The sequence below is a fragment of the Tauraco erythrolophus genome, chromosome 15 (assembly GCF_009769465.1).
Source record: "Tauraco erythrolophus isolate bTauEry1 chromosome 15, bTauEry1.pri, whole genome shotgun sequence".
In the NCBI taxonomy this organism is placed as follows: domain Eukaryota; kingdom Metazoa; phylum Chordata; class Aves; order Musophagiformes; family Musophagidae; genus Tauraco; species Tauraco erythrolophus.
The window spans coordinates 3,837,035-3,858,836 of record NC_141479.1 but is presented as its reverse complement, the minus strand read 5'-3'; the positions used below and the strand labels follow the sequence as shown (position 1 = coordinate 3,858,836).

At 41.8% G+C, this 21,802-nt stretch overlaps 1 protein-coding gene and 1 long non-coding RNA gene across 8 annotated transcripts in view; both read right to left on the bottom strand.

Annotated features, from left to right (window-relative positions):
- SLC12A4 (solute carrier family 12 member 4) overlaps nucleotides 1-10,960 on the bottom strand; it is a 51,375-nt gene extending 40,415 nt beyond the window's left edge. For 3 of the 7 annotated variants that reach the window (XR_015222562.1, XM_086620705.1, XM_086620704.1), the window contains exon 1: nucleotides 10,687-10,960. Coding sequence is in view for 6 of the 7 variants with exons in the window: in XM_086620705.1 (XP_086476831.1) it covers nucleotides 10,687-10,960 (274 nt within the window). In the remaining variant the exon portion in view is untranslated. Of the gene's footprint in view, nucleotides 1-4,717; nucleotides 4,800-6,336; nucleotides 6,340-9,905; nucleotides 10,280-10,686 lie in introns of those variants that run through there. The other 4 variants (XM_086620709.1, XM_086620707.1, XM_086620708.1 and 1 more) reach the window with 4 other exon arrangements.
- A 1,994-nt stretch (nucleotides 10,961-12,954) lies between these two features.
- Nucleotides 12,955-15,010, bottom strand: LOC147527750 (uncharacterized). The gene is made up of 3 exons (XR_015222563.1): nucleotides 14,980-15,010; nucleotides 13,472-13,572; nucleotides 12,955-13,075 (listed from the first exon to the last, which is right to left on the bottom strand). It is a non-coding gene; the product is annotated as an uncharacterized LOC147527750 (long non-coding RNA).
- Nucleotides 15,011-21,802: the final 6,792 nt, after the last annotated feature.

The following is a 21,802-nucleotide window of genomic DNA, read 5'->3' as shown; positions in this document are numbered from 1 at the left end:
CTTGTCATTGCCAGCTAAAAAAAAAAAAAAACCAAACACATTAGAAAAAACAACCTTTGTACTTCACTGTAATCCACTTCAGAGGTTCTTTCATGTGGAACAACTCCAAATCATTTCTCACAACTATCCTCCCTGAAACTCCATCCCTTCACATGCATGAAGGCACCTTAGATAGAGCACACCCTGTAGCAAAATATAGGGAGACACATTCTAGCATTTTCCCTGCCTCAAGAAAAGCCTCTTACCTTGCTGTAAAATATTCTCACTTTCTCTGAGAAACAACAACATACATCTACGAGACCAACACGTGGATTCCATGTGACGTTCAATTCACCTTGCTCTCTGATTTCAAATACAGAAAATCTTTTTTAGCCCTACACCTATTCAGCTGGCCATGGCTGTGCAGTAAGAAACATGATAGAACAACAAAAAAATCCAAACTCCAAAAATAACCCCACAACACACACCACAATTTCAGACATATTTGCTCCCTTCTCCAGCTCAACATGTGCCAAAGAAACAATTGTACAGGCATAAACCATGGAGTAAGAACAAGCAAATGGGAACAGTGACCACTAAATCAATATCGCCACCAGCTCAAAGAACTTTCTACAGGGAACAAGTGGAAATAGAGGATAAATGGGTCAAGGTGCTAAATATCTCCAGACATACAGAAAATAACAGAAAAAGGAGGTTTAAATACTTTGAAAATTTCAATGTATGTACCTTCTATGCATACTATACAACGTACATTAACAGACATCTACCATCCATTCCTGGAAGACAGTGGAAAGACATCTGCAATCAGTTACAGCTTTTGTGAAGCCCTTCATGTTTTATTAGTTTTCAGTTAACTCATACAGAAAGTGCTGAATATCAGATTTTTCTTACATTTGAGAAGTTCTTTGTTTCATGTGAAAACAAAGTGTGTGAGAGATTTTTTTAACTAAGGACAAAAGAAAAGGGAAAAAAAAAAAAAAAAGACAAAAAAGAGTGAAGCTTGTATATGTTCCAAGGATGAAGAGTTGGCCTTTCAGTGTGAAGTGCTACAAACAGCCAAAACTCACTGTAACTCCAGTCATAATACTTAAAGAAAGCACAAGCGAGCAAGTCTCTTGTGACTCCATCCCACTGAACATTTTAGAGAATGGAGAGTGCTCTAATATTGCACATGATAAGCAACAAACCACAGTATTTGTAAAATATGTATATTCAAACACACGTTTGTAAAAAGCTACAGGTCTTCCAAACTAGCACAAAATATTCCACGCTGTGCAACACACAGCACAGACCAAAATCACGTCAGGTATCTGGAGAAGCCACAGTGGCTTTTATCCTCATTTTACAAAAAGCTCGTCAGTTCGCAAGAGCATCAGAGCAAAATGAGTACAGCACATAAGCTTACAGTAACTCTTCAAGGAGCAATGGGCAACATTAGACCACTTGTCTTCTGCTCCACCAGTCAGGAATTAAATCAAGTACCTGCAACAAAATCTAAGTGAGAAGAAACTCAGGGAGAGGTAACAGCGAGCTTATTACTGCTAAACATATTCTACCACAAAGTCCAGAACACAGTGCCTTGAAAGGGCGAAGGCAAAATATTGCAATTAAATTACTCTGTCTTTTGCCTTGAGTTAGAGTTTTAAAGCTCCCTGCACGTATGCCAAAAGACATCTTAACACAAGGCAGACAGCCATCCCACTGCCTGGTTACGCAGCATCGGGATTTACCAAATCTAACTTCTACATCTCCCAACACGTTTGGCTGCAATGTCCCTGAAATTAATCCTTGACATTGCCACCATATTCTCTGGAACATATAGCCACACCGAAAGTGAATAGTTTGAATCTGCTTAGGCAAAGCAGCCAATATATATCCATGTGGGAACTGAATTTGGATAAGGTCAAAAGGTTGGCTTGTAATGCTCTAGAAACAGCCGTGCCCTGGAGACCAATACGAATCAAGGGAAAGGAAGTGATCCTATTGGGAAGAGACAGACAAGTGGTATTGCTGCTTAACACTTCATATTGTAAAATCACAAACTGGTCAGTGAAAACCTTACAGAAGAAAGCTGAAAATATTTGGGAGCAGCGGGTTCTTAAATCAGACCTCCAAGACTCTTAAAGAACCTCTACCTTTGTCCTTTACATCAACTCTGGATACAAACATATAGTATAGCAAGTAGTAGTAAAAGTGATGTCAGTTACATTACTTAGAAGTGGATGAGGAAGGCAAAGCTCCTAATGCAAATGTAGAAGGCAGAGGAGAAACAGCAATGTGCTGCCCTCCATCAGAGACAGCAGCAGCTACGTCGTCTTCCGAAATTGTTCTAAGACCTGACTCAGAACTGACCTCCTACAGGGAAATCCAGAGGTGGACTTTACACACAGTAACTAAGCTTCGAGCTGCTCAGCTTGCAAGCACAGACAAGGTTGTAACACAAAGTAGCACTGGTATAGATAATTTTTTGAAAAACAATTATACTCCAGGGCATAAAAATTGTGTTTTACTGCAGCAACCAGCAATTGAAAGTATGCAAGAGCAAGTCTCAACAGGTTTGCCCTCCTTAGGAGTTACCCTAACTCAGCAAATGGGCAGCTTCTAATGGCACACGAGAAAAATCCTTTTCTCACTTTGACATGGAAGTGAAAGGCAAGTTTGGATGCTCTAATCTGCTTCACAATAAGGAGGTATGTGTAATGATTCAACGATATTCTAAATCCCTCAGATAAACACAAGAAATCGCTGGCTACTGGTAGGAGATGAAAATGAAGGTTGGCAATTAGACTGTAGGAAAAAAACACATACAGTTTTGTTCAGGCATAATTAGCTTGAACCTATACATAGTACAGCATGCCTCTACCCTAAACACAGAGCTCTGCGTCATCTCTCCCAGGATCTTGTTATACAACCTCTGCTACAGTTCCCTGCAAGCCAGCTTCCAACATCAGCTTTGACTCCAATTTTCAAAGTAATCGATGGATTGCATCCTAATTATATCATACACCACGTGTCAATCAATAAAAGAGTTGGGCTTCTAGGACAATGCAGGTCACTCGGGTGGAGCGGGGAGAAGGGGACAAATTAAGCATTCTGGATTCAAGGATATGGACCTGTGGGATAAACTTTGAGAGGACATTAGGCAACCACAGAATCTGAATACCTTTGCAAATACTGCTAAGCTGTGCTCTAAGTAAATGAGCTTCCTGGTTTCCTGTCAGAACACCGTGACCACCAGTACGAAGGTGAGATGATGACTGTCCCCTACCAGTACAAGCAATCTCCTCCCTCACCCCTTGCCCCAGCTGCCTAGCCCAGCCTGGCACTGGCCTCTCATCTTCTGCTCAATAAAATGCCATTTCATTTACATTTCTGACAAGTCTTAGGCTGTCTCCAGTCAGCAAAGCATAGCTAATTTGGTGAAACTGCCAAGTTATCAACCTTCCACATTCATCTATAGGCTGAGTCAAAGCTCTTCTGGGGCAATTAGTGCTTTATTCTGCACATTGAACTCCACCTCTCTGTCCTACAGAGCAGAATGAAGATCAAAAGATGATTAAGAAAAAAATCCACCAAGTACCTTTAATAGAAACAAAATTTTGAAAAAAAAAGTACTCCCAGAACTGTTCTAACCTATACCTCTGTTGCTCAGACATGAATTAAGACTACCAGAAAGTAAACAGTCTTCTTTTCCAGGCCAAACCTAATACCTACCACAAAATCTGAAGCCCTATCACATGACCTACTAGGGAAAATGCTACTCCTTTAACTCCAGTAACCTCTTTCTATGGTTCAGAAGTGACAGTTTGAGTCTGGGGAAACAATAAGACTCACTCAGGACAAACAGGCAGTAGACAGCCTACAAAATATCCTCCAGATAGGTGTGCAGAGAATGGCAGAAGAAAGGTGACCTGTATCACACAGCAGTATACAAAATGCTATCATATCCAAAATCCAGAAAAGTTTACCCTACATGCATTAGAAGAGCTGTATTTTTCCTGGTCATGTAGACTTTCATACTTAAAGACAGAACATATTAAATATATGTCAAATATTTGATTTTGCTAAAAGACTAATATTTTTGAGTATGGTGTTTCGTTACTTAGCTTGCTTAAAAAGATGTTGTTTGCTTAGCATTCACTACAGCAGCCACTGTGAAAGAGGTACAGTTCTCCACGCATGACAAAATCCAAGTATACTGAAAGAAATCATCCAAAGCAGCTCAAATGAAAAAACAAGAACAGTACTACCCATTGCTGAGGGATCACTTGGCATCATTTAAACAGATGCCTATTGAAAACTAATAATTAAGAAAGTGGTTTTACTAAAGCAAACAACAAAAAATATTGAAACTTTCTTATCTGTGAGAATAAAAATCAGCTTAGTACAACAAAAAGATTCAAAATTTCAAATTCAAAGGTTACCAACGACATCAGAAACATTCCTAAAATGTAATATCAATAGGCTTTAGACTGTGTCTTTAAAAGGTGCATTTTTTTTCTCCATAGTTCAGGTCACAGATCAAAGAATTTAAGAAAGAACCTGAACCAACAGGTTGAAGAGACAAACCCTTTGATCAAATAAATCTTGCTCCAACATAATGGTGATGATAGCAATTTTTCTGTAATATAAATCAGTCTGCACATTAAATAATTCGTTACATCATAGTCAAGAAGAGGTGTAAATCTGTAACTGGGTCTTGGAAGACAAAACTCACCAAATGCAGCTTTTCCCTCTCTGCGGCACTGGGTGTCCCCCATTTTGTCACATGCACTTAAAAAGAAAGCAGTGATCACTGAGTTTGATCTTCCCTAAGGTGGTGGTTGTTCTTTATCTTCAGTGAACGGCATTTATTATGTTTGGCTACATTTCCTAGTCAATGAGGCTGCAAAGTACCTTAATTTCCATTCTACATAACTTTAGAGCAAAAGCCAAATTTAAACTTTACATTGAAGAGCATGCAAAAATGTATTCTTCAATTTTGCTGCAGTTGGGAAAAGAAACAAAATGTCACTATTTTCTTTAAGGAAGTGAAACACTGAAGAAATTTGCAAGGGGAAACTGAATGACACACAGAGATCAATTTTATAACGACAGAGATATGTACTACAAACACAGTATAAGAAACTCAAATATTTATTTTAATTTCTTTAGAAAAGTGCAGAGATTGAATAAAAGACATAGCTTCAGCATGTAAAAAAAAAAAATCCCCAAACTTAGCCTCAACTCAAGTTTGAAATGGGCACCTAGCAAGTCAAAAGGAGCGAGCATTTGCACACAGAATTAGATGGAAAAGTCCATGTCTTTTCATGGGCAACTGCTTAGCCTTCTAATACAGGTGTTCTCCAAAACACAAAAAATCAGCACCTACGAAAGACCAGCAGAGGGTTGGTTGTTTTTTATCTTCTCTTAGCTTTTTGCAACACACAGAACCACACATACACGGTTACAGGAGTTGCTTTCAAATCACTTAGACATATCACAAAGGTCCTTCCCAGAGCTTTTCCAAATAACTGAAATACCAGAGAACCCACAAAAAGGCCCATGTTTTTCTATATTTAGCTGTCTCCTGGCCACCAGCAGTTGGCACCAAGCTCCCCTTGGTACCGGACAGCTGCAGCCTCTCCAGCTCTGTCTTAATCACTGCACAAATTAGAAGAGGTATGAGAGACATGCTTAGCAAAAGTAACAGTTTGTTCAGTAACATGAACTTTTTTCTTTTCCTAGATAAGCATTTTTATAGATGAATTAAACCTTACAAAACTGCATGCTGCTAAAAGAAACTTGACTCCACTAAAATGAGCTTCTTGGAAAAATTCCTTTGCTTACAGGCTATAAAGAAAGTGTATACCATCTCCTTCAGCCACCCAAATGTTACAAACAGCTAATCATGTCACAAAGCACTTCTCCACTCTCATTTTTCACATACTGCACTCTTATCTCTCCTTATCTGAAGCAAGAGTCCACTTATCTATGCACCTGTATTATTGAAAACAGTATTCTAGAGTTTGGCACTGCTATCAGTGCTGTGCTAATTGCACAAACAGAAAAAAAAGAAAAAAAAAAAAAAAAAAGGACTGTAAAAGGATGACCATGTTGCTAGGACTCCTTTCAGGATCTGCATTTCAAGTTATAAACATTGCTGTGTATCCTACAAGTGTCTCGCAACAGAAACAAATATTGATATAGGTAGCACTGACAGGACAACTTTAATATCTTCAAATTTACACATTAAACTTCGCAGTAGAGAGGGAAACACACCAAGCTTAGCAGAAAAGAAAAGAAACCCTTCCTCATCAAAATGCAACTAAATGGAAGAAGATGTAGTCTCCGTACCATCTTCAGCAAGACAATAGTAAGCAAATCACCAGAAGAGACAGTTCAGTGACATCAGTGCATTTCTATTCTCAGGTTACTTCCTTTCCTTCCCAACAATCCAGAGCTTCTGCCTCAACTCCTCCAGGACTTCCTTCTGCAGTTTTGAGGCAACATGAAAAATGCTGAAGATGCGCGTGCTACAGAGGTTACGCAAAAATATCGTGCTATGACTACTGTAAGAGCATCACTTGCTGCTAGCAGAAGCTCTTGAATTTAAGATAACCTAAAATACATTTGGACACGTGTTTCTGTCACTCCTATTTAGCTGTAGTATCTAATTCACTACATGACTAATTTTATCCTATCTCTGGACTTCGACAAAACACCTACATATAAGAACTAATCGCTTTGAAAATGAATTTTTGAATGATTTCTGTATCCCTATTGAAAGTATTTTCAGACATATTTATGTGAGCTTTATTTCAAGTCTTGCGAAAGACTTAAAACCTTTACTAGTAAGTCGACACATATTAAAAAGCAGTGAACCAGGAAGAAGCTTAAAGTAGAAGTGCACTGCTATCACACCAGAACTTTACCCATCTTCTCAAAAATAGCTTATTGCAAATGATCAGCATAATCTGTTGCTGCACATGGATGCTATATATATTGATGCAGACTGTAAGCATGAGGAAAAGGTCTCGAGTCTAGCTAGAAAACTCGGAGCTGAAAGTTAGCCATGTGATAACTGGAACATAAGTAGAGCAATTCATTGGCAAAAACCAAGGGTGGCAGCTGACCAAAGCTGGTTAGTGACACCAAGCTGATTAGTGTCTCACTTCCACAAACAAAAGTCACAGGAAGATAAATAACTTCCCACAGGACATCGCTGCACTTTGGTTAACAGGGTGCACAATCACTGTGGAGCTGAGATTCCTGTTAAAGCAAAGTTTATTTGGTGTTTTTAAACACTATTCAGGCCCCACTGTCCCTCTTCTTACCCTGTGTACTCAACCTAACATGCTGGCAGTATTTCAAAGACTGAAGAGATGCCAAATACACATTTCTCATCCCTGCCGATCCATAAAGCAGGGCTCACATGTTTATCATAGGATCACAGGATAATTCTTTGTACTTCTTTTTCTAAATGGAAGATGTCAAAAACTATTACAAGCAGTGGCATTTGATGGAACCTGCTTAGAAAAAAAAAAAGGCTCATTTTATTCACAAGAAAGCACCTATCTGGGAACGCAAAATTATTGCACACTGACTAACGTCTTCTTATGGAAATAGTTGACAAATTCTATTTCAGAATGGTTTCACATATGTAGTGTTTAGATGACACCATATCACTTGATGTCCTAAATAAAGCAAAATTCAGAAAAAATATTCAAAAACAAGGCTATGACAAATAAGGGTTGAAGTGAAAAAGTCAGAGTGAAATAAGAATCTGTCAGAATCATAAGGAAGAGCCTAAGAGATTGTGCCAGGAGCACTGGACAGCAAAGCCACTACTTTGCACACTGTTACAGGCCAGCTATGAACAGTTACATTACCATGATAGATCATACGCTTGAAGGGCCGTACTGTTACTGAGTCACTTTAACTCATCTCCTATCAAACTGAGCAATCCAAAGAAGTCTTTAAATAAGGTTCTGAATAGCAAGCTGATAAAATAAAATCTTCCCTGGAGAAGATTCACCAGAACAACTGCAACCAGTACCTCATACTGACTGTGGTGGTGCTACTTGATTGTTCGGAAAGACTGAACAACTGGCATTGCTCAGGCAGCTCTGTGTGCAGTCATGCAGTGCCAATAGGAATTGCATGCACTTTGATAGGGCCACAAACTAAAACACTGAAACTGTGCACTCACGTCAAACAAAGTTTACCTTTTATCTGGAATCAGGGGCATCACTAACACCAACAAATCCCTCCATGAGCCCCGTAATATGCTGCCACAGAAGGCTCTGGAGAGTCACTCGGCTTCCTCCACTCTGCAGACTCCAGCCAGCACTAAATAGCTGTGAGACACTCTGTCTTCAACAGGAGCTTCCCATCTCCACCATGACATATTATCAGTGAATCCCTACTATGAGAGGCTCTGATACTCTGCATAGGATGTAAAAAGAAGCACCAAGAACCAAAGGAATATCATAAGGGAGTTCAGATTCCCCTCCACAGAGCCATAAACCCAAGAAACCTAGGAAGAGATCGAAAAGGCTAGTGGGGGAGAGCATGCTTGTCAGTACAGGTAGGCAAGATGGCCTATCTTTATACATACACCCTGAGGATATGAAACAACACTTAATTACTGTGAAAGTAAATTAAAAAATAGAAGGCAGTTATAGTTCAAACAGAAACAGAACTAACTACCATATATTAATAGCAATGTTACTAGATACTTACCAGTTTTAAAATAAAAAGACTCAGCTAACTTCCAGCAGCATGGTTCTGTGCTGCAGTCAGAACAGCAGTACCTAAGAGATCCCATCTTGCCAGCTACTAATAGACTGTGATGGGGAGCTGAGTATCTGGAAGTGTGCTTGCACACATCCTACAGGCAGTCTCATATCCAAATGACAGGCAGTTTGAGTTCACCTTCCTTTACCCGACACGGCAGTAGCTTCCACAAATCAAGCTTACCAACCCATGGCCAAAGCTAGCTAATGGAAAAACAACTCCACAAGGTTTCAAACTGCTGAGATGGGTGAAAAACATCTGTTACTTTCATACACTTAAACTGTACATTAAGTAACCCAAGAGTAAAACAGACCTTTTTTACAAAATGAAGTCAAGGCCCTGCACAGCCTGTAGGTCTAGAGCCTCAAATCATGTGTGGTAACAGACAAGCTGGGAAAAGCACCTACCTTTCATCATTCCAAAATGCCCATGCTAGAACTGGAAAGAACTGACATAATGGACATGAGGCCTATGCAAGCTACTTGATATATGAAATCTAAAATTCCTTTGAAAACTATGCTCATAAAGAAAAGAAAAAAAAGAATGTTACATATTGGAGATTGAAGCACAGATTCAGAGAACTGAACAAGGCGACAAGGCAGGAACTGGACCTTGATCTCATGATAGTTGAGTATCACTCAGCAATTTAACCCTTTTCTCTTCCTTATGCACAGGCCTGAGCAGTGCTGGCTCCCTTCAGGGATTACTGTCCATCCAACAACACTTGCATTCTGAAAAGTTTGACTGCACAGGCAAGGAAGAACAGGTCAGGTGTTTACTGATTTTTCTTTTGTTGCCTAGAGTCACGCATGATTCACAGAGGGCAAGTCAGATTCACCAGCTGAGCCCATGGGAAGATTTTTTTTTTTACAGGTGACAAGACCAAGCATAATCAAGGCTGAAAAAAGAAACTGATGCCACAAAGAGCTAACTAAACCATCCATTTACTAGAACTACTCTTCTCTCCAAATCTAAGTGCCTCTCATTTTCTCACTAGAGACACTCACTGTATTTAAAATTACTTATATCTAAAAGTCACAGCAAAACACCAGGGCAGACTGAGCACTGATATTAGCTGCCTGATTGAAGAACATACTTCTCACCACCCAAAATCCCCTCCTACTTACGTGATCTTCTTCTATAATTGGAATAAATTAACCAGTAACAAAAAGCAGCTCTGCCTAGCAGGAGCAGTCGTGAAAGCTGCACAGACACAATACACATGCTGTAGTATTCAAGGGCCCGCTTTGAGGGAGATCTAGCTGGGCACGCGCATTTTTTAAGACGACATAAATAAGAAAATCGAACCTGAGATTCAGCTAATTTAACTGAATTTTTGATCACCGGTTTATTTTGATAGTAGAGCACTGAAAATATTCAAGCGTATCTCCACGTACTTTTATCACCTCTGGAGACTGCAGTTTGTGGGAGCAACGATAACACCCGTCCCCCTGTGCCGGCCCCGCTGCACCCCGGGCTATCAACAAGTGGCTGCGGAGCGGAGGGAATGCCCGGGGCGGATCCCCGAGTGCGCCCGCCGGACACCCCGTCCACCCGCATCCCCAGGGCACCCGCCGCAGCCACGCGGGCTGCGCTGCCGCCGCTCGGCCCGGGCCGCCAGGGCTGACAGCCGGCGACAGCGCCGGGCTGGGCTCCCCGCGGGCCCCGCCACGGCGGCGCGTCGCGGCCCTGGCAACAACGGAGCTGCCGCCCGCCCCGGCGGACCCGGCGGCGGCTCCTCCTCCGGGCGCGGCGCCTCTCGCCGCCCCCAAGAGCCGCTGCCGGCGTCCCCGCCTTTGTCTACCGCTGCCGGCGGTAGCGAAGCGGAGCGGAGGAGCCAGGCTCGCCCCGGGCCCCCCCGGGAGCGGCCGGCACTGCCGCCCCCCCGCCCCAGCCGTGCCCGCTCACCGTCGGAGCTGACGGTGTCGTAGGAGTCACCAGCGGCGGGCGCCGCGGCCGGCTCCCGGTAGTCCACCCAGCTGAGCCCTTCTACGCTGTCATACTCGGCGCGGTGCTTGTCCTCCACCGGCACCACGGTGAAGTGCGGCATGGCTGGCGGGGCGGCGAGGGCTCCCCGCGGCACCGCAGCGAGGCAGGCGGGACGCGGCGCGGAGCCGGCGGCGCATTCCTGCCCCGTGCGGTCACTTCCTCTCAGGAAGCCGCGCTCCTCAACTCCACCCATTCCCCTCCGAGCGCCGGGGCGGCGAGGCGGCGCGGCGGCTGCCGCCCCCGGGGCCGGCGGGCGGGCAGGCCGGGGCCACCCCGCAGCGAGCACCGGGCGCGGGGGAGGGGGTCGCTCCGCCGGGCGGGCGCGCTCAGCAGCGAGGGCGCGGAGGAGGGGCCGGAGGCGGCGAGGCGGTGCGGGGAAGGGGGAGCCTTCCTCCCGCAGTCATCGTGACAGCAGCCGGGCCCGGGGGCGGCGGGAGTCGCGGCGCGCTGGGAGCGGAGCGGGGCGGGGAGGGGCGGACCCCCTCCGCCCGCGGCCCTCCCTTGCCTGCGCCACCGGGCCGCCTCGGGGAGGGAATTTCCCTCCGCCGTGCCCCGGGCCGCCCCCGACCCCCGCCAGCTGCTGGGCCGGAGCGATACGGAGAGGGCGTTGGCGCGCCGCGCCCATGCCGGGGGGGACGATGCTCGGTGCTGGGGCCGGGCGGCCCCCAAGCGGTGCTGCCGCTGGCGGCTGCCGGCGTCGGGGGGTGCTGTGCGCTTCGCCAGGGGCCAGGTGGTCGCGAAACCCCAGGAGGGCTCGCGTGGGGAAAACGGGAGCAAGTGAGACGCTGGCAGGTGAAGCGGCAGCCCTGCTGGCGTTTGAAGCGGCGGAGCGCGCCAATTAAAAATTCTCACGTCCCCAGCAGACTGCTAAAGCCTGGTCTTCGGCTGATCAACAACGAACTGATGAAAGGCGTGTTGTCACCCCCAGAGCGGCTTTGTTTTTATGCGAGTTATCGTTAACTTCAGATGCGGCAGCTGTCCCCGCTTCCTGTGCTTGTGGTGTCGGGGGGGTGGTTTCTCTTTTGCTCGCTCTCTTTGGCCGCGTGAAACCCCCAGAAATACCGTGGCAAACGGCGAGCCCGAGGGAAACAGGAAGATGGCTGCCCAGAAGGCGTGGGGGGAGCGCAGGGTAAGACAGTAGCTGGGGAAATTTGAATGCTGGCTGGAGCCAAGGGTATTTCTAGCTATATGCAAAGTAGACAGTTGCTAAGGCAGCAGACTGCCAGGGCAGATGCACTGTGGCCCTGCTGCTCAGGCAGGGGCCTGGGAGCCGGGGTTGCACCATTGTTTTGTCCCACCAACGGATGCAGTGGGGGGTGCCAACCCCTCCCAGCAGCCGGGACGGCCGCCTCGGTGGCATCAGGTCCATAAAGCCCGAGACATGCCTGCCTCTCAACCTCTTGTCCCCGAGGGAGCAAAATTCAATTTTGCCTTCACGTTTGAAAAAGCTGGTGCTAGCAATGGGTTATCTTGGCCTTCATTTCGTGTGTGGTTGCCTTCACGTGGAGTTTAAACTAATTTAATTCATAGTTGACAATGCTATTTGTTGTCTGTGTTTGAAAGCTAGCCCTGAAAGCAAAAGAATCCCTTTTTAATGCATTAAGTAATCGTAAGAAAAGAGCTCTAGAGAACAGTCTGTGCATCTTACTATGGAATATCAGCTCAAACTAGTCTGTAGATTTTTGAATAAGCACTCCTTAATCAAGAAATCTGTGTACAGTGACAAGTAAATCCAGTACTGATATAAGTTTTGTCTTCAGATTGCATAGGAGTCTATGGGAGGTTATAAAGCTCAGTGCAGAGGAAGAGAGTAAGACTAGACATTTCCTGTGCTCCCAAGAACCTATCTGAGGTTTCTGAATTTGTCCAGCCTTTTTGACAAAGCAAGCCCGAGGTCACTGGGAGAAAGAAAAACGTGTAACGAGCAGAAGAGAGACAAACAAGAGGGAGAATGTTTTGTTCATGAGAACTGAATAAGTCTACTTTTAATTAGTTGGGTTTTGAAATAAACAAGAAGGATCCATGCTGTGGAGTACAAGTCTCTCAGTTCACTTAACACAAACTTGCTGGTAGACCACCTCTGGGGAAAGCCAGAGCAATTACACCTCTTAATATCAATCAGACAGGTGGAAAGACTTCTAAGACTCCTGTGCTTTCATATAACCTACATTTTACTTTGCTCTCTTTGCTCTGTTCAGGGAAACAATGATCTTCTTGTGGTCATGTGTATCTCAGTAACAGCCTCATCAGTTTAGAGGAGTTAAATCCCACATTTTCCTCTATTCAAAACTCATGGTATCTTGAAGAACTAGGGCGAGATTTTTTTTTTTCCCCAGTAACCATTTTAGGGTCTGTAAAGTTTTACCAGCAATTTCTTTGGGCAAGTTAAGCCAATTTTAATAATCTAGAAAGCATTTCTGTTAATTTTAGAAGCGTTAGCTCTGACAGACTGGAAACATCCTAGTGTACCACTTGGTCCACTGTCTTATCTCCAGCAATATATTTTTCTCCCCGGTGGAAAGTGGAACAATTGGCCAAAAAGTAGCATTTTCTGTTTAACCCTCTTTAATTGAATTATGTTTCATTAGTGTTGATAATACATATGACCTAATAAGCTAGAGTCCACCAAGAAAACAGGAAAATTAAGTATTAATTTATAGGCGGCAAATAATTTTATCTAGAAAAAGGGCAGATGATAACTCACCATTAAGCAAGTTAGTTCATGCTTAGTCTTCTGCTTTCTTCTTTCCTGTTTTCCACTTTATAAAGCTTTTGAGTGAGCGTGTCTGGTCTAAGTAAGCTGTCCTAGAAAAAGAAGACAGGGATTATAAGAAATAAGTCTCAAGAGTTAATGTTTTTGGAGTCATGCTTATTCAGGAAGAAGACAAACTGGGCACTTCCTTATTATCTTGCTTTTAAAAGCAGGTCTGGCAAGGAGCTGTCTTTCTTTAGGCACCAAAAAATGCATCTATGCCACCACAAAATGTTTTAGTATCATGAAATCAATGGCACTGAAATTGTACCTCATGAGGGGAAAAAAAAAAATAAAAATCAAGCTGATGCACACACACTAGCAACTCCTCTCTCTAGAATGGAAACGATATCCAAATGTCTTAGGAGAGAATTTAGCCCTAGGAAACTATTCACGTTTGCTGAAGCAAAAAATTTATGTTGTCTAAAGACAATGGTTCTTCACTGACTTATAGAAAGCCTGTATTTAAAGATAAGAAGTTATCTACCCATAACAACTTTGGGTTTTAGCATCTGGTTTGTAAAAGAAGTGAAATTTCAACCTGAGCGATTGACTCCCCCCTCCATGAATACTGATCATTGCTTCTGAATGGTATGAGCGGCCATCATAAACTTAAAAGTTGTCTGATGTGAATATGAGGCTGGAATGAAACTAGATGATCTACAACATTACAGCATTTACCTGAGACAACATTGCTACCTCTCATTAAATAATGGAGATGAAAATTACCTGTTATCTACAAAGCTAAATGGAATTTGGGATTAAGGTTTCATTATGGGCACAGACTGGTCAGTGAAAACAAAAGAAAGAGCAGAGAGAATAACATTAATTTCCTTTTTTTTTTTTCTCCCCTCTCTCTACACACTCCACATGCCAATAGAGAAAACTGCACTTCTGAGAAAAAGCCTGGTGGTTTTACTGCAAAAACCATTGTGACCAGCCTAGCAGAATCACAGCTTACTAGGTGAGAAAAGGCCTGAATTTCGGTACTCTAATGTACATTAACAGCATCAGTGAAATCAGCAAATCCATGATCTCCTCTCTGATACACAATCAGGAACTGCTTTTTAAATTGGTTGTCTATTGCTTACAAATCATATAAGCAAAGACACAGTTCAGTTCTTAATTAGTGAGCCACTGGGTATTTGTGAACTACCTTAAGTCGGTATAAGCTTCCAGCTGAAAGGCCAGTATGCTTCCACAGTAAACAACTCTGCCATTCGACTCAAAGAAAGAGGTTGTATGAGAAACTCCGAGTCTTCTAAAAGGATAGTTTGGTAAACTGCCGAAGAGCCCGATATAAATCCTCAGGCCAGGCAAGCAAGGTCAAGTTTGCCGTGAACACTTATTACAGGTGACACCACCCAAGCATTAAAAAATAGCAGCTCTGGCATTTACAGCCCAGCATGAGATAGTGGCTGCACATCACATCAGCTGTTGCAGAAACAGATTTGACTTACTCGTGCAAGGTGTTTAATCCCTTCCCTGACAGACAGCAATTCACAGGATCTCATGTGGTGCTTATACAGTCATCCTAGGAGAAAGTGAACACAGAATTAACACCAGCATTAGTGATCGCTTTTAAGGATGTAGTAGAGGGAACAGCCTGCCTCAGCCCTGACAAAGGGATGTAGTACACACATTGGAAGGCCCTTGTAAACGAGTTCTGGAGTATTATTAGCTTATGGACATGCAAGATATGATGTTAACCTCAATCAAATAACAAAAAGTAACATCTTTTCAGCTTCTTCTCAATGTACGCGACTTGCCATTTGTTTTCAGATAGGGAGACCCAGCATCTGTGTTTGAGGACAGCTTCTCTTATTTCCCCTACTTCCCAAATTTCATGGGGAGATGCCTAATTTTAAATAAACTAGTTTATTTTTTCTAAATAGGAAAACCAAGGCCAAGTAAAAAGTGTCATCGTTAGAAGTTACAGTTCAGAAAATCACTGTTTTTTTAATTAATCTGTAAAATTGTATTGCCCCCAAACATTGTTTGGAGTGCTTTATAACAACATGATACCTCAAAAAGCTTTGTAGAAAATTTAAATTAACTTTCTGTAAATGAAACTTTGAAATGCCTCATTGATGGAGTAACCTGCCCAGTTACTGCGCTGTTGTTGACTGTAATGTTTATGTCCCCAGGCACAATATGCGGCCTGCGTACATATATGCACAGGATGCACTGCCCTAGAAGCCTGAGAGATAACATCTGTAACTGTGTTTATCCAAAATATATGAAACTTCTTGAGTAGAATACCTACATTCAGATGTTTTAGCTTATAATCATATTGCATCTCTGTTAATACAGATCAGTATGATGCTTCTCTTCTCTTTGTCAATGGGACAGTCTATGAACTTATGCTTTGAAACTTCTAAATTTCTAAACCATAAGACAAGAAAAGTATTTTTGAGATATCCTGGATCATTGAGTTAGTAGCAGGGTAATCGCCCAGAAAAAAAATATATTCCAATTAGAAGAGAAATAGGGTTGTCAGTTAGAGAAGGGGTTTGTAGATTTATAGACAGCATAGATCAAACATAGTAAAAAATCTCTGGGAAACTGAAACCTTGCTCAGTTATCGCCCATACAGTTAGGCACAAAGCCCTGATAACTGGAAGAATTAAATACTTGCCATTTTTAAAGTCAACATGTTTTTTAAAAGCATAAATACAGATATCTAAAACTGTGTTAAGAGAAAGGCTGGGATATGCACAGCAGTGGATCCATAAATATTATTTATTGTTTTGAAAGATTTTTTCCACCGAAGCAGAACCTGGGTGACAAATAGCCCAGAGCTGACCATCAGAAAAAATAACAAAACAAAAATTGCCACTGCCAAGGTACAGCTTCCCTGGGCATGAGGCTTGGCAGAAGTTCTGCAAGTTCATGGCCAGCATTTTACCATGGTGAACTTCCTTTTTCAGCACATTCCTGCTTCTCCACATCTGAGGATCACACCAGCCTTGTGGACAAAGCAGGCTGGAAATTGACAACCTGGCCGGAAAGATTTCTCACTAACAAAGATCAAGATCTATTTCACCCATGACAAAGATAAGCAGTTGCTGAAAGAAGTCCTTTGGAGAGTCCCACAATACGTATACCCACGTGTAAGGAACTGGGGACAGAGCAGTAAGCACTTACGGGAGATGCAACGTGCAAACCTCCATATGCCATTTCCGGGAGAAACATAAGGCAAGAAAAGGTGACGATATACAGGAGCTCATACAATAACGGCAACTGAAAATTTTGCTGTTGCTCTCCTAGAAAATGTGTCACAACTTAGACATTAAAAGACCACAAGAGGACACTATGGTGCCACTTTTCGTCAAAATTTATTTATTTCAAGGAAGTTCTGCCTCACTTGTAAAATTACTCATAACTATATTTGATATGTGGAATAGGCATTTCTACAGACACCTTAATCTCATCTTTAGAGACTGAAAAGTTACTAATCTTTGAGATTCCCCCCGCTCCCAACCAGATGCTGTAAATTCAAATAAGAACTGGATCAAAGTTTTCTCCACTAAACTTGTTAAACATTGCAGTAATTTTCAAGGTAGGATTAAGATGCTGGAAAAATACTACTTAGTGGTCTGTTGTGGTGTTTTCTTTTTTCCTTTTTTTTAAGTTCAGTTACATTTTGTCATCGTCTATTTAATTTTTAATAAAGGGCTCAAAGAAGAAACTGAGCACAGGCCTAGACAAGATCCTTTAGATGTTGAGTTTAATTACAGGAAGAAACTCAGAAAAGTTAATCCAAATGGACTTTTCAAAGCTGTATTCAACTTTTTCAAATGTTTATACTGCAGACTAAAGGGATCTTCTTTTGATTTGTCTAACAACACCTGTATTACCTTCAGTTTTAATCTTAGCTGTTATAATCTTTATTTTGTTTCTCAACAAAAACCCACAGGGAAACTCGAACTCTTGCGTCCTGGGCTCTGTGCTTTTCTTTCATTGTGGAACTGGTGAAAGAAATGCTTTATGAAAACAGTGAGAGGAGGTGCTGAGATAGGGCTTCAGGGAAAATACCCATTACATAGGGGAAAGAACTGTATTAGTGCAGTTTACAAAACAATTTCGGGAGAAGCAACAGAAACAGCAAAATTAAGTGCCCTCTCATTTGAGTTCTGGTTTTTAAGACTACGGCCTTGATTAGAAGCAGCAGCATTTCTGTGATGTAAGCTAAATGCTGGACTTTGTTTCCTTCAAGTTTTGGTGTGTGGTTTTTTTTTTATATGATTTGATGACTCATGACAGAAGCAGCTGGACCAAGTCTAATATCTCTCAGAGGTTACAGCTTTAGGGAAGAAGGGTGGATTGTTGCTTTTACTTTGCAAGAAAAAAAAAAACTTCACAGGTTCTATTAATTTCTCAAACAGTATAGACATTTGGGGAAGAATTCCCACCTTTTCAGTTTGAGTGCCAGGAAGTGAAACACGCTATGAACAGCTCATTTGGTAATACTGGACCAAGTGACTGAGAGGTTCTAGCTCAATCATCCTGGACATCTGTGAAATATAGAAATAGGACAAAAATGCTTCTTATTTCCACAAATTTTGTTCTTCCTCTGACATAAATTACATAATGAATTTATAACTAAACATGAAGGTTAGTAAAAGCTTTTCCATTTCTCTGGTTTCAAAAGATAAAAAAAGGAAAATTATAAGAGCACCAAACACCCACCACCATCTCTAGTTGTTCTGTGAAGATGTAAGGTTTGCGGGTAAGATATCAAGACAAAGCTCAAGAGCAGATTAAAAAAAAAATAGTTCTGACTGACTCAAGCCTTCCAAAACACTCCCAAGAATGGTTATCCAGCATCCCAGTCTGTTCTGAAATCAGTTCAGCAGATCCACTAACATACTGGTCTGGGTTTGTGAGTTAAATCCAACAAATCTTAAGAGCAAATTAAAGCCACTGTTAATGGGAAGAATCTTCTAGTTATTTAATTTTTTGGAGTTTAGACATATTACATTTTCAGAATTAGAAACAATTTGATCGTTTCCGTATGTATAAATCCAGAGAATAGTGAACAAAGGAACTGCTGCTTTCAATAGCAAGTGGAAGAAATCCAAGTTGCTGCAGTCTCTGCTTTTCTGCTGCTCCCCTCCACCAACACTGAACATGGTTAACCCAGTTACTGACATGATCAAAAGGAAACCCATTACTCAAGGGAAGAAAACAGTTCTCAGCTTGATCAGCTCCCTGAACCAGCCTACCACATAGTTACAAAACCACCACTGCTGTCACCAGGGACAGGGAAGACAACATGAAGCCAAGAAACAGGGTAGGACTGCGGCAGCCAAAGCTGACACTGGCATAAACTGCTATGGCACTGCACCTTACTCCAGCAAGTAATGGAGATGCAATGGTATCTGGCTTTTCAAAGTTGGTTCTATGGCGCAGATGCCCATTGAACCTTATGTTTAAGATGAGTCAGAAGTTAATAAACTTATATTCATATAGGTGGTTAGACTTAATGCATGATGTTTACTGACCTTGAAGCATAGAAATATGCTGGCATATTGCTTGATCAGCTCAATGATATGCAAGAAGGTATGCAGATGTTGAGCACCAGTATAGTTCAGTAGTCCATCTCTAAAGTAAAATATGCGAAAGTCCTTCCATGATCCAAACAAGTCGCCTGCTGAGTAGGAGTTACATACATGAACTGAACGACTCAGATTTTACAAAACAGATGAGTTGTATATGTTAGACCAGCAATAGACATTTTAGGCTTGGTTTCTAGCGTCACCACTTAATGAGACAAGTGGGAATTGAAGTTGTTTATTTCTGTGGATGCTACAGCCCATTAGTCTGGAAAAGGATAGTACTGGGGGAAGGGCACTGGCATCAACCTTTTAGAATCAAATCAATAGTCTGCATCAATATTACATCTGTAGTTTTTGGCTGTTCATGTCACACATGTGAAAGCATGAGCCTTGGATTGTTAAAAACTGCACAAAACAGTTATCCTCACTAGTCAGTACACACTAAAGTATCCTCAAGGGGTAACTGGCATTCCATGAGCTGCCACCAGCTCTAACTTGGATCGTATTTAGAAAATCAGCCTAAAGCACTTTATAGCACTTTGACTTTGAGATTTACAGAAATAGGAATAACTATTTTCAGAATTAATGTTAGCACAACTCATTATTTAGAAGAGGTAAATAACGAGTTGCATTCTTCCTTTTGGCAGCCAAGAAAGCTTATTACAAAGTTGGTATCTCAATTCTATCTGACACTTCACTGATACGCTAGCCATAATACAATCTGTCAGTTGAGCTAGCATGCATTTCAAATTACCAAAGCAAATCGCTCTTATTAATTGGTGCAGGGTAAAGGCATTCAATTTCAGGATGAATCATCCTCTCCATTGGGAGGCAGAAATCAGAGTGCATTTTATGCCTGAGCTGTTGGAAATGCATGAGCTGTTGGAAATGCAGTGTTGTGACTACTACTACAAGCTGCTGTCAGTAGGGACTGGAGACAGTAGCACTCGGACTGAAGGGTCACTATAGTTTTCCTGACAGCAGTCACAGCCATATCTTACATGATTTTACTTTTGAAATGGAATTCTAATCATATGTCTTTCTACCATGTTTCAAGCTGTGTGATTTTGATCATTTAAGAAAAATAAACTAACTGCATCTATTAGACAAACTAGATATCATATGCATAATCATTGTACGATGCACGAGACTCCATGTCTTGCTTGACGATGTTGTAATCTGGTGTTGGTTTCACACAAACAACTTATTTGAATGGTTCTGAATTAACATCGTAACTAGTGATGGAAAAAGGGACTTCCGGATCATCACACATCTGTGAGAAATGCTGTGAAGTAGAGGTTATCCTAACCTTGGTGCAGGCAACCTGTCTAGTTCCCCATCAGCCTTGTTCTCTATGACTTGACTTGCTTGACCAAGTGTCTTGCTGCAGGTAACACTATCATCATGGACTCGCTGCAGTGACTGAGTCATCCATGTTCACTTTCCATAGGCACTTGCTTGGACTTCCCTACAGGTTAGGAGGTATCTGAGTAAAGATGAGGCTGACTGCCTACATCCAGGGTGCTCTAGGGTTAAACCTACCTGACTTTCCTTCTGCCTGTCATGGAGGAGGCTACCTTCCCTGTGAAGAGCAGACCCAGAGCCCTCATGATATTTCGGCCTTCCTTCTGCAGCAGAGTTGCAGCATTCTTTCAGGGTTTCCTGGAGTTCTGAACATTTACATTGTTTCATGAGGTTGCACCAGTATCTATACACAATGTCAAACAATATTTTATTTAAATTTCATGTATGTGTTTTGCCACAAGATTACAAATTATTCATTGCACAAAGCAGTCAAACAAATAAGTGCAATACACTATAGATAAAACAAGGATATAAACTAAAAATATCTATAGTAAGGTGGAATCAGTCATATAAAATTTGTTATCCGTATCTTTAAGAAAATGAATATATTTTTTATCCACACTGTAGTATGGAAAAATAAAGTAGAAATTAGTGGGCAGGAAAGTGACAACACAACAGAAAGAAAAAAGCTGTAAGGAATAAGAAAGCATCTTACATTTCAAATATGTAATGAAGTTACTAATCACAGTACTAATTCTGTGAAAAGAGATCATGGATGGCAGTTTTCCAATGGCTTATGAAGCTATTAGCAGAAGTATGGATAGGAAGTAAATATTTTCTCTATGGAATTCATCATTTGACCAGTAAAACAAGTTCTGATACCAGACAAGCAATATGAGAAGGCAAGACTTCAGAGTCAGTGCAGTAATTCCTCATTGTAGATGCATAACCCAGATCAGTATTTCCTGAGAAACTGTTCTTAAAAACTTAAGTTCGTATGCCACTAGATTATTCAACATGATTTGTAAAGAATTCATTAAGTGGCAGTAGTAGATTCAGAATATACTTATCAAGGAGACCACCTTAACAGGAGAATTAATGAAGCTTCATTTGGAAGCAATAAAAAAACAGTCTTCTTCCAGAAACTCTACTTGTTCATGAAATGCAGAAATGGATAGCAAGAACAGTCTCAAGTGACTCTAGAAAACAACAGACTTTCTCTTTCCATTCTGTTCATGTTTAGTTTTGTCTTCCAGTTGTTAAATACTTTGTGTTTATGAATGCTGTCCTTAGATCAATTACAGGACTTCTCTTTTGTTCTATACTAACGCTAAATTCTGTAAATGTCGTATCCATAAATAAAAGCACATATCATGAGATAAAAATCACAATTAACAGCAAGTAGCATGAGAAGGCT